The sequence below is a fragment of the Chinchilla lanigera genome, unplaced genomic scaffold (assembly GCF_000276665.1).
Source record: "Chinchilla lanigera isolate Chin_1 unplaced genomic scaffold, ChiLan1.0 scaffold00009, whole genome shotgun sequence".
NCBI lineage: Eukaryota > Metazoa > Chordata > Mammalia > Rodentia > Chinchillidae > Chinchilla > Chinchilla lanigera.
The window spans coordinates 24,236,752-24,250,663 of NW_004955410.1; the positions used below are offsets into that span (position 1 = coordinate 24,236,752).

General features: G+C 39.7%; 1 protein-coding gene across 2 annotated transcripts in view; it reads left to right on the forward strand.

The window, feature by feature from the left end:
* The window catches only part of Dnah11 (dynein, axonemal, heavy chain 11), a gene marked incomplete at its 5' end in the record, with an annotated part of 307,294 nt that overhangs the window by 191,419 nt on the left and 101,963 nt on the right, over window positions 1-13,912 (forward strand). For both annotated transcript variants that reach the window (XM_005377377.2, XM_005377378.2), the window contains 1 exon segment: window positions 10,173-10,334. In XM_005377377.2, coding sequence (XP_005377434.2) covers window positions 10,173-10,334 — 162 coding nt within the window.

Genomic DNA, 13,912 nt, shown 5'->3' on the forward strand with positions numbered 1-13,912 from the left:
TGCCCATTAACAATGATCAGATGTGTGTCCTTGGATTGCCCCAAATAAGCCAATGAGTGAATGCCAACTGCTTTCTCTCCTTCACGTTCTATAAATGCACCCTTTCCTACATAATTCTCATTTTGTATGAGAAGTACAGCACTTTCATCTTCTCCTCTGTGGACCTTAGTTCACCTAATAACTTTTCTTTCCTGTTTGCCTGCCTGGCCACTGATACCGTAGGGCCAAGGGCATTCAATTTATGTAGCAGTCTTGCTTATTTCCCTATGTTGTAGATACCTGTCTGTTTCATTATATATCTGTTTAGATACCTACCTACAGTGGTACATTGGTCACGAACTTAATTCTTTTCACGATCCTAGTTGCAAACCAAATTGGACAAGAACCAAATCAAATTTCCTCATAAAGTCAACACTGAACTTAACCATTGAATGATTTGGTTCTTGTCCAATTTGCCTTGTGACCAGAACTGTGGAAAGAATTAAGTTCATAAACTGAGGTACCACTGTATCTATACATAGAGATTCATTTCTGATAATATAAGAAATATGTGTTCATTGTAGAAAATTTTCAGATACAGAACCAAATGAAGAAAATAAAAACTATCCTTAATTACATTGTCTAGAGATAACATATTGGTATATTTCCTCCTAATATACTATGTGTGGACATTGAGTATATATTCAGACAGGCTTTTGGTCATATTGCATACAGTTTCCTTTAATTTAATTACCTTTCTCTTTGCTTTTTAGATCAGAAGGCTCATGCAGAAAAAAACATTGAATGGTTCAAAAATTTTGTGTTTGGAGTGCTTTAATTCAAATGTACTTTATATATATTTTTGCAGGGGAGGGCAGGACTTGAGATTCCACCCAGAGGTACTTTATCACTGAGGTGTATGCCAGGCCCCTTTTATTTTTTTATTTTGGGATATGGCCTTGCTAAATTGCCCAGGCTGGTCCTGTGCTTATCCCCGTGTCTTCGCCTCCCAAGTAGCTGGGATGACAGGTGTATTCCATCACACCCAGCTTTAAATGTACTTTAATCTATTCACGTATATGGAGCAAACTATCCATTTACACCTTTTGTCAAATTTCCTGTTTATATTGATTTTTATTCATTTATAGGAGATCATTATGTAAGTATTCGTATGTCCATCATTTCATTTTCTATTCTACATGTTGCCTGCTTTTCTCAAAGATTATCATAATTCTGCTAACTTTGTTTATTATGACCCCTACTTTACATTTATATGTATTTAATAATCAGATTTTTTCTTTATGGCTTTTGTGTGTTAAGACAGTTTCAGAGAGCATTTCTGTTCTATGTGGTTATAAAAAGTATTACCCTCTACTTTCTTCTTTCTATAATATTTTTAGCATTTAGCCCTGAATTTTTGCATATAAGGTAGATTTCTTATTTTTTTCAAACCTCCAGATCATCTCAACACTATTTATTATCTAAATCTCTCATTTAACTGTTTTTGAAATGCCATCTGTCTCATAAAATGCCAAAGTATATGGAATTCTATTTATGGCTTACATTATGTCCCATTAATCTATTTATCTGTACCTGCAAAAACACCATACTGCTCTATTACACCTTTATATTATATTCTGGAATCTAGTAGAATCCAATCCCCTCCCTTTTCTACATTTACTTTGCTATTTATACCTTTAATTTCCCAGATAGAATATAAAATCAATTTGACATCTTAAAAAATCCAATGAGAATGTATAGACTAATTTGGGGATATTGGTTACATTTGCAATACTGAATATTTTTGACCATTTATATAGCCTTTTATTTAACATAATTTAAGGTTTATTCCCTGAGAGTTTGAATTCACTTTGAATATTCTGTTTTTCCAAATATCCTTTTGATGTTTTAAATTCATTTTTATTTAATACCAACTTTAAAATCACTTTGCTAAGTTGTTACCCCTGTTGGGAATTATTAGAAAGACTAAAATTTGTAAAGAGCCTGGGCAGAATTAGCATATTTCGGATTACTGATCTCTTCAAGAAATGAGGCCCATCTCTCCCTTCAGTCACAGTGCTTCTGATTGACTTTTGATAAAGCAACTGATTTTCTTCACAATCCTTTTACACACTTTTCGTTCTTTTCCCAGTATTTTACAGTATCTGTCATCTCTACCGAATTTCCGACTGGCTATCATAGACAAAAGAAAGTCACTGGTTGGAGGGAAGGGGTGATGAATGGGTATTCTGTATTTATTTAACTAGCCACTGCCTTGAACATTTATTTAATTCCATAGGTTTTTTCGTTCTGGTTTTTAGGGATTGCTTTGAACTTACACGCCTTTCTTTTTTTCTATGTCTAAATTTCCTGAACAATTATAACTTTCAGGTGCTATAGCAACCACTGTTTTCTTATTGTTTCTTTTAATGAGAATGCCATTAGCTTTCCACCAGTAAGTATTGAATGAAAAGGCTGGCTTTGGATGCTTTAAATATTTTTTGGAAGAATTACAGCAGTTTATTGTGTCTGTTCTTATTTGAGACACCTTTTTAAATTTTTCTTTCTTTTTCTTGGATTGTTCTTTTATATTATTTCTATCCTCTCCTTCCAGCCTCTTAGTAGTACTAGGAAATTTTTAACCTTTTCTCCAGGTTTTTTTTACATTAAGTGCACTTCAGAGGACTTTTCTTTTTTTCAATCAGCAGGATGCTTTTTTATTTTTCTTGGCTTTATGTTATATTTGCCCCACTTGGGGACTGTTTGTTCTTGACTCATGTATCCTGTCATGGGAACCTGGTAGTCTCAACAAAAATGCTGAATAATGCTCTATCCAAGCAGCACATTAATATGGTCACACACAGTATAAGCCAAAAAACTTAGTGCTAACACAGGTAATTTTCACGATGCATTTGCCATTTTGCATAAAAGCTCAAATACAAACCTGTCCAGTAGAAAACTAGACTTTGCAGATTGTAAAGTCAGTCTCCTCAGGTCCATATCTGGTTGAGGAATGGTGCACTTGGCTTCCCTCCCTCATGAAGATGGTCCTCTAGGATGGCTCCATCAGGGAGAGAGGCAGTCTGCACCCTGCCTACCCTCACTCTGACTTTTGTCCTGATGGAGAACAGGAAACCCCGAATGGCCAGCTCACCTGGGGCTCTGTCCCTCTCTACGCAGCCAATGTATTTGTCTTGTCAGGACCACACCTCTCTAAATATATAGCTGTACCGGCTGCCCTCCCAGTGTCTGGTATTGTTTGACTTGAGTAGAATGAAGACAGCTTTAGAGCTTGTGATCGCTAATCTTGATCGCCAAGTTGATTGACTTTTGAGCCACGTAGGAGATTCATGAAGACACATTCCGGGTATGTCCGTGTGGGCCATGTGATGTGACTTTGGGGACCGTAATCTGGCTCCTGGACCCTTCTTCATGGATTCTTCCCCTCCCGCTGTGTCCTGGAGGCCATGAGTTCAGCAGTGTTCCTCTGTCGTGCCTTTCCACCACCCTGCTTCTGCCTGGAAGCTCGCTGGCTGCAGACTGAAACCTCTGAAACTGAGTCAAAATGAACCCTTCCTCCTCTAAGTTGTTCATGTCAGGCATTTTGTTTCAGCAACAGAAAGGTGACTAATACAGAGGGAACCTAAAAATATGCCCTTGTTTTCTATACCTGAGGTTCACCACCTCTGTAATTCCATAAAACAGCACTACCTCAAAAAAAAAAAAAAAAAAGCTTAGGCCCTTAGAACACAAATAACAATATTTTTTTTCAAATTGCCATCTATTTACTGCTTCATTTAGCCACTCATCATTAAGCAAAGATTCATTGAGTGCCTGTGGTGTGCTGGGCACCGGGGAAATGACAAGGAGCAGGAGGTAGCTCAGCCTCCGCCCGTCCAGAGCTCTTCACGGTCAGAGGACAAGCATGCGTTCAATAATTACACTAACAAATGTAAGCCTATGACTGTGTGAGAGAGATGTGGTTAAATAAGGTCACAGAAGACCTGACAGTAGATTTCACTGAGGAATGATTAGGAAGAGTCCCAGAGAGTACCAGCCTCCATTATTTTAGATTCGAAAAGAATAATCTGACACTAGCGGTGAAGAGTTCCATCCCAGAACAAAGGACCTCACTCTGCAGTGAAACACACTGCACTTTGAAGGGCACGACCACGTTGCTAGTTCACTAACATTCAGATCTGTGGTTTGCAGAGCATCTGCAGCCTGCGCTGGTAGTAGCACACATGCAAGGAACACCCCACAGGGTGAGCAGCCGTGCTGGTTGCTCTACTCACAGAGGCACACGGATCGAGGGCCAGGAGCCTGGTGTGACGTGGTTCAAATACAGACCTCTTTAGGAGAAAAATCAGCACCAAAATTCCTTTTAAAAAACTAAAGCTAAAAACCCATGCTCCATACTTACAGGGCTGCAGATTGGCCTGGAGAGCAGGGTGTGGCCCTTGCAAGCTCCTGGGACTGTCTTTGGTCCTCAGGAGGGAGTGTCCTCTCTGCTCTGTCCACGTCCAGTTTTCTTTGTAAGTAGAAGAGTGTCCTTGTTTACACAATTTTAAAAATGAATTAAAAATTCCTGATGTAAAATATTACCATTAGTAAAAATGTGGGCTGTCTAGTATTTACAAGGCAGAAGTCATGGGAATGATTTTATTATGTGCTGGCTAAGAAGGAAATGGTTATAAAAATGCGTTTTGTGTGTGCATGTTGAAGATGCTGTTGGATTTTTGAAAAAGAATTGAAATTAAAAGATCGTTAGGTGGGGGGATAATTTAAGAAGATCTGAGGAAGATGATAAAGCGAGACTGGAACAGTCAAACTGGGACTGTTTTCTGAGCTAAACCCCTTTGCAAGGATTCTTTCAGTAAGATTCAGATCTTATCATTCTTGAAAAATACTGAGGCTTTTGAGAATAAATGCAAACATAACTTATGGATAGAAGCTTCCCAAGTAAATAAATGGGAGGGTTACTTCTATCTTAGCCTTAGCTAAAGCAACTGGAAAAAAAATACAGAATGATGGTAGCAATTCAAATTTCCATTACAAGATGAAATGGACTGAGTCCTGTTAGTGATATACACATAAATATGTAGTTACATTGGGATTGTATCTGAAAGAAATTGAAACATGTTACAAGGCGCAATGAAATGTGGGGGGGGGGAGCAAAAAAAGATAGAATAGAAAATTCTATGGTGTGCACTCCAAAAGCAGGTGCCTGACATCCAAATGTTAGAGCCGCAGGAAATACATAGATGGTGATTCAGGGTTTGCCTTTTACTTGAGAATTTGCTCTTAGAAAAGGGCACAGCTGCTGGAGGCATTTTTAACTTTCTTAGCTAACTTTCTGCCCTCTGCCATTGGAATGTGTTCATTTGCAGTCACCAGGCACTTTTCTGAGGCTGCACAGATACTCGGGTGAATGTGGGTACTTAGAGGTAGGTGAAGAAAGGAACTCTTCTTTTCCCCAAGCCTCCCAACTCCAGTTATACTTCAAGGAAAAGAAGTCTCAGACTGAATCCTGCTGTGCAGAGTTTACCTGTTCACAAGGAGGGATACACACAAGCCTGATTCAGAAGACTGAATCCTGCTGTGCAGAGTTTACCTGTTCACAAGGAGGGATACACACAAGCCTTGTGACCTATTCTGTCCTTGTGGGGATCTGACCAGCCCTTCCTTGCATTTAAACAGACATAATAATGTCCCCATGATAGGAGTTGGAATTCTCTCAAAAGACAGATTCTTTCCTATAAACTGTTGACTACAACTGGTCAAACTCCAAAGTCTCAAGTGACACGACCAAGAATATGATTACCAAGATACCTCTATTCCTGAATTCTTCTAGTTTGTTCCCATATCAGTGGAGGGGCCTGTACCATAGTTCCCTTTGCCTTTGATTTTATTTTTTAATTTTTTTTTTAAGTTTGGTACTGCAGATTGAACCCAGGGGCGTTCACACTGAGCCTATATCCCCAGCCGTTTTTTATTTTTCCATTTTGAGACAGGGCTCACTATGTTGCCCCGACTGAGCTCAACCCTGAGTCCTCCTGCCTCAGCTTCCACAGTACTAGGATTGTAGACATGTGTCCCCTCTCCTGGCTACCTCAGATATCCTGAACACTATTTTGTCATTAAAAATCCCATATGACATCTGTGATGGTGCCTGTCCAGCCATCTATGATGAGAGAAGTGAGCAAAGAGCTCTGGGCAGCTGGCTCTGCAGCACGGACCTGCATGAGAGACGGACTGTGACAGGCTGGCCCGCCCCACCCCAGCCGCAGCCCATGTGTACCTACCCAGGTGAATACTCATTTGCTTAGTATTAACCGGGTAGCATTAACCAAGTGAATGTGCACATGCATACCATGGTGTCTTGGAGAATTTTAAAAGTTAATTATAGACAACACAACACCCCTTTTCAGTCATTTGCTTTGTTTTCTTATGAATCCTTTGGTATGTTAATCTCTCCTGAAATTAAAGAAACTAGAACTAGAATAATAGAAAACTCATCCAGAAGGATTTTCCTGTATACAATGTTCTTTGTGGCAATAACTGATGTTTACTTTAGATTTTCTATAAAGCTAAGCAAACTATTCTAGGAAAGAAAGCTAGCCCTGCTGTTATGGTGGCATGTGCCTGTAATCCCAGTCCTCAAGAGGCTGAGGCGGGAGGATTGTAGTGAGTTTGAAGCCAGCCTGAACTACATAATGAGTCCCTATCTCAAAAAAAACAAAACAAAACAAAACAAAAAAAAAAAAAACAGAATAACCAGTGGTTCCAGATATTAGCATTGACTTCCAGAAAATGCTCACATAAGACTGCTTATGAGGACAGCTGGATGACTGGAGAAATGCCGTGCTCTCTTTCTAGCAAAACTAAAAATTTTTGAATTATGAATTGGGTCAATACCTGCAACTGCAGGCTAGTGTGATACTGTCCCTTTCCTTCTTGGAGACCACTGATAAATAAGTGTATTTCTATCATGTAGTACCCAGGTACTAGTTTAGTCTAATTTAAATTATTTATGATCATTTACTTACAGTTCTCTACGTTTCCCATTTTATTCTGTATGTAAAGACCTAAATCCTATGAGTATTTCACCAACTATAAAAATGGTGAATGAGAAAGCAAATGTTTCCTTTCAGTATCCCTATGGAAAATGGTCAATCAGATGGACTCTGTGATGTCTGAATCATGTGAAAGGTCTTCCTTGAAAGCCAAAGTTGCTGAGTCCTAGCCCCACAATTTCTGGCTGCTTAGATCTGGGGTGGGTCCAAGAAATTGTGTTTCTAACCAGCTATAAAACTCCTGGACAAAAACACAGAGGGAAATCATCATAACTTTGGTCTTGAAAGTGATTTCTTAGATATGATGTCAAACATATAGGAAACAAAACCAGAAATAGACAAGTGGGACTATATAAAGCTAAAAGGCTTCTGCCCAAAAAGGACGTATTTGACAGAGTAAAAAGTCAAACTGTGGAATGGGAAAAAATATTTTCAAGCCATGTATTTAGTAAGGAGTTAACATCTGTGACATACAGTGGAACCTCATCTGATGAACTTAATTCTTTCCACAATTCGGGTCATGACCAAAGTGATCATGAGCCAAACCAAAATCCTTTGTTAGGTTCAGTACTGACTTTGTAGGGAAATTTGGTTCAGTTCTTGTCCAGTTCGGTTTGCAACCAGACTCATAGAAAGAATTCAATTTGTGAGTTGAGATGCCACTATATAAGAATTGACTGTGTTGCAGTAGTAGAAAACCAACCCAATTTAAAAAAAAAATAGAGAAAGAACTGAAATAACCATTGGTGTAAAAAGGACATACAAGTGGCTAGCAGATACATGGAAAGATACGCAACATAACTATCATCAGTGGAATATATCACAATGAGGCCTCACCTCACATCTGTTAGGCTCACCATTATATTTTAAATGAAAAATAACAAGTGTTGGCAAAGGTATACGGAGAAATTGGAACCCTCGTACACAATTTGTAAGTGTAAAATGGTGCACCTGCTATGGAAACCAGTATGATAATTTCTCATAAAACTAAAAGTAGAAATACCATATGGTTCAGCAGTCCCATTAATGGGTGTACATCCAAAGGAAATGAAATCAGGGTCCTGGAGAGATACCTGCATGCCCACGTTTATTGCAGTATTACTCACAACAGACAAGACATGGAAGCAACCTAGATGTTTGTGGACAGATGAATGGATTTTAAAAATGTATACATACTCAATGGAATGCTACTCAGTGTTTAAAAAGGAGGAACGCTTGCCATTTGCCACTTGAGTACATCGTGCTAAGCTTAGAACAGAAAAACCAGTACTATACAGTCCCACTGATACGTGGTACATACTGCAGTTAAATTCATAGAAACAAAAAGGAAGATGGTGTTTGCCAGCAACCTAGAGAAGGAGAGTTGGAGGGTGGCTTTTAACCAGTACAGAGTTTCAGTCATGCAAGATGAGAAAGTTCTAGAAATCTGCTGTATAACATTGTGCTCATAGTTAATGCTGCACTATACCCTAAAAGAATTTAAGATGATAGATTTCATGGTGTGTATTTCTTACTGCAGTGATGTTTTGACCTTAGCATTTATCTAGCTTGGGCTGTTGAATATACATGCTATGTAAAACAACAGTAGAGACATTGAATGAGATAGTTCATATTTTTGACATGGATACTGTAAATGCTGTAGGTAAAACAGCATCATCTCCTTTGAAAAATGATTCAGCTGCCTGATCTTTAGATGTTAGACAAAGCACAGGGCTTTTATTTTACATTAAGTCTGAGCCATTTCTACAAATAATGTGATGTGATCAAAAAATACAATAGATGTGGCCTTTACGGTGATAATTTTTAATTAAGTTACTTAGCACTTTCGGTTTTTTGTTTGGATTTTTGGTCACACCGCACGAGAAACCGATTCTCCCCGCAGACCTGTCCCAACCTGTGTCTCTCCCAGGCTCCTTACATCCCTAAGGGCTTGGGAAAGAGGCAGAGGATGAGGGCGGCTCCCTATATACAGAGCTCCTCCAAGAGTGTCTCCTCTGAGAACCCCATGCGGTTTGGAGAGCACTCTCAGGAGGAAGCAGAAATGGGGTGCCATTACCCTGCCTGACTTGGGGGCTCCTGCCACTGAGTTTCTGCGATATATTGTTATAGCCAAAACTCAGGCACGGCTCACAGGACCCCTTGTATGTCTAAAGAATGAGGAGATACGCAGCTGTCCTTTCCTCTCTGTGGTTTCCTCATCCACAGAGTCAACCAATTGTGGATGGAAATATTTTCTTTTAAAATTGTGTCTGTACTAAACGTGTAGAGTTTTATTTTTTATTCCCTGAACAACACAGTGTAACAGTTATTTACATACGATTTGATTGTGTTAGGTATGACAGGTAATCTAGAGATGAGCTCAGAGTGTGGGAAGGTGTTTGTGGGTCAATGCCAATAGTACCGTTTTAGGAGAGAGACTTGAGCATGCCCGGGATTTGGTATCTGTGGAGGACCCTAGACCAGTGCCCTATGGATCCTAAATACCAAGGAATGATTTAGTTTGGTTTGAATTAACTTCTAAATCATCAAATAACTACAGAAAAGTTCAGATTTACATCAGTTTCCCAGCAAAAGAATGTTCAAACCAAAGTTTTTTATTACTTTAAAATCTGAAGTGAGAACTGAACCAGGTTTGTTTTAAGTGGAAATGGAAGTAAACTTTCGCTATAATTTTAAAAGTTGAGTTTTTAAAGTGTATTATTATGTAGTTGTGTGGAACCTGCTGACTTACAGAATGGAAGGAACAGAAGAAGGTGCTGGTATTATTGCACGATGGTGATTTATTGTTCTCTTCTGTCGTTACAATGTTGCTTGTGTAATAGCAGTGAGTAAAATGTCTACTGTTAATAATCATCATCAAATATGTTTACAAGAAGAGGAACAAATTTTAAGGGAAGCACACTGCAGTGTTTCTGCATGTCCAATAAAACAGCCACTCTCGGACAGGTTGGTACTTTGCCCAGCCAGGAGGTTAATGTCGCTAACCCCTGGGTGGTGCTTTGGGGTAGTTAATGTCACGGGTGGCTGTGCCCCTTTCTCTCATTGTCTAGGACTGCAGTGTCATTCTTTGTTCACTCATCGCCCTCCTGTTTGTACCCTGCCCCCATGTCTCCACAGATCATTCTGTGTTTCTCTCCGGTCGGTCACACGCTGAGAGTCAGAGCTCGGAAGTTCCCAGCCATAGTTAACTGCACGGCTATTGACTGGTTTCATGCGTGGCCACAGGAGGCTCTGGTCTCAGTCAGCAGGAGGTTCATTGAGGAAACCGAAGGGATAGAGGTATGCTGTGTCAGCCTGCGTCTCTTTCTCACACGAACATATGCACACACACACACTACCTAAAAATTCACAATAGATAAGCACTTTCTTATCAAGAAGGAAGAAAGACTTCCTATCAGGAAGCTGTCTTTACTGAAGATGATAAATCGTCTCTTACTTAATGTTCTATGAAGTAGAATGGCTGACCTTTTCCCACCACGTGGAGATGGTTGTGCAAACCCCTGTGCACACACACAGCACTTGATCACGTTCTCACTCCTGAACTAACTCACAAGCAGGCCAAGGTCATCCCTTCCTTCAATCAAATAGATATTACTAAGCTAAATCTTACAAGTCCACCAACTAAAAAACCCAAACAAAAGTATACCAGACAGACCACACTTGATTCCTAACAAAGTAAGGCAATTAATTGCTTTAATTGATTAGTCTCACTGCAGTACTGATAGCCCCCGTCAGTTTCACAATCACTAAGTCAAATCATTTTTCTGCTTATTTGTTTTATGGATTTGGGGGTTATAGGTTATCTCGGTCATTTCTTGATGATGAAATTTGTACCTCCTGTTACATTTAAAAATGGTTGCATGTGCCTAGAAATGTCTCCAGTTTATCCTGCCTTATGGCTGAGGAGTGCTGCATTGCATTAAAAAAAAACCACATGTTCTTTATCCATTCATTGATTGATGGGCATAGATTCACCTTGAGGCCATATGCTTGTATAAATGTCGCATTGTTTCTCTAGTGTGAGAAAACAAAAATGTAAATAAGGTCCAAAATGTATAATATTAGACAATTTGAAAAAAAAATGTCAAATGGGAATGGGGGGAACATAAGTGAAAAGGGGGGAGGGGAAAGGAGAGAAGGGAAAAGAAAAGAAAAACTGGAACGAAGCTTTTGTCAATAAGAAAGGGATAAAGGGGTGAAGGGAAGGGAGAGGGATGGAGGAAAAAAGCAAGATATATTGTTTACAGGTCCACATTCCCTGTGATGAACGTGATCACTGTGTATATCTAAAATAAACTTATTAATTTTAAAAAATACCAATAAACTGAATTAATTTTAATAATGGCTATATGAAAGGAAAAAGAGACCTTTAGGCATTTGAACTGAAAGAGAAAGGGGATGTAAGTATAAAGATATTCATTAGATTTCCTAGATAGGAAATTTTAGCTGGGCGTGGTGGTGCATGCCTATAATCTCAGCACTTGGGAGGCTGAGGCAGGAGGGTTGCTGCAAATTCAAGGCCAGCCTGGGATACACAGTGAGTTTAAGGCCAGCCTGAACTACAGAGTGAGACCCTGTCTCAAAAAAATTTTTTTAAAATTTTGTGTCTAGTATCTTTCTGATTAGACAGATCAGAAAGACCGTGACAGTGGACAGCTCCCAGAGAACTTTTGTCCTCTTGTTCCCTTGAGTGACAGGTGGAAGCTACCTAGAACAGGATTGATGGTGAAAGTGACACTCAGAGCCAGAAACAGAATGAGGGCCGTACAAGGGTGAGGTCTGTCCCCAGGTTGGTCCTGAGCAGCCATTGTCACCGCCCTCGCTCCAAAAGCATAACTGCTGCCTTTCCAAAGCAATCAATTAACATTTTGTGAACATTATTACATCAGTTTGTGACCATGTGATCATATATTTAACTAGATTTTGTGTGCAGCCGGCTTTATTGTTGGTTACATTATTTTTCTTTATGTTTTTAAAAAAGCAGCTACAGAGGTAAACAGGCAGGTAGTCTCTTAAACCGACAGAATTTTGTAGAAGGAAACATCTTCTCCTTTGGTCTTTTGCTAAAATGCCTGTTAATCTAGTTACGTAATGCTGGGTTGTCAGGGGAGACCTGTCTAGCAACATCTGCCTGGGAAGATGCAGGTATGCTAGAGGTTCTGGTTATCCAGCTATCTCCTCTCTCCTCCTCTTCTCTGCACTCAAACTTAAAACATTTTCATTAATAAATGAAAAAAAAAAGATTTCTTTTAAAGCTTGTCAGATATATTTGATACTTTGAAACCTGGAAAGCCATGATACCTGACACATATTGGTCAGAAGTATTAACACAGGTTTCTTAGACAATTGCTAGGTTCATTGCCCTGCTGAAATGTGGAGGGCGTGATTTTACCTTCTAATAGTTCCAAGAGGGGTTTGAAATGATGTGCTGTATTAGGAGGAGTCCGTGTTTATCTCTCTATAGCAAAGTTCTGTTTTACCCCGTTCATTACCAGGCAGGTTTAGTAAGGAACTTAAAAGGACCACTGCACCTTGTTTATGAATGTTACTTTGTCAAGTGACAGGAAAGCACAGCTAGTAGGATGGTTTAAGCTCATATTTAGCACCGGTTTTTAAGTTCCTGTCTTTGCTGCTGCTCTGGGCAGGTTTTCTTCCGTCCTTTGAAAACAGTCCGGGCTGAAGCAGCTTTGCAGTGGCAGTGACCATTGACACCTGCTGGATGCGGCAGGATTTGCATCATTTGAAGTCCAGAGGGCTCTTGGCAGGTGCTAAGCTCTGTCCGATGGTGTCATGACGCCTCCTATAGGATTCCAGCTGCCAAATAGGAATTTTAAAAGCACTTTACCCTTTCTATCAAGCTGAATTATGCCTCGAAACAAATTAGCCAGATGATTTCATTTCAGCACAAGGTGCTTATTTAACTTGCCCACCTTCCTAATTTGTTGCTCAGGAGCGGTAATTATAATTCAGCCTGTAGTGTGTCCATGTACTTCGAAAAACCCATAGTATCTTTTCTGTAGAGGTCAAAAGCAGCTTTTAAATTTTTTTGAATGAGCACTAATTTGATCGCTTTCTTAGTTTTAATTTCCATCATTAAGACTGAAATGTATCAGCGTAATTTAGGCACTTCCTAATTATTGACCCCATTTATTAAGTGAATGTTACTTACACAAGGTGACCCCCTTTGGCCACACAGGAAAGATTCATTAAAGCAGGCGACTTTGTGTATGTTGACACATAATTTTCAACCAGTACACACTAAGCACCCAGGGGTGTAAGCTGACTGCGTCTAAATAAATGTTTGTGCTACTTTTCTGTTACCTAATACTGAACTAAATGACATTTGACCAAAAAAATGACATGAACAATTTGCCACTTAGTATCCCTGGATATTTACCTGAGGACTGTGTCCACACACAATATTCTCACAGGAGATTTGGACATGGGGCGGGGGAAAGTGACGTGAGGAGGGAGGGAAGGAAAGACCCTCCCCTGATGCCCGAGGACAGAGCTGGAACGTACTTCGGGGAGGTATCTGAGTGAAGACCCTGCGGATTAGAGAGTGGAGACCATGCCAAATCAAAACAGCAAGAGACATTTGCTTTTCAAGAGAAGTTGAGCAAAAAGCATACTTGAGAATAGGGCCAGAGGAAAGGAGAAATTATTAAGTAGGAATTGAAAATAAGAGCTGTCGAACTGTAGGTGAAATGTGTCTGAAGGTATCGAGATCTGATCTGGGTTCAGGCGCCCATCTTTCTCGAGCTGTATCCCTTCAGAACTTGTTACAGAGTTTAGCCTGAGTGGCCTGTTTTTCTGTTTTCTAAACCCAGGTGTGAGAACTGTCTACCAAAAAAGAA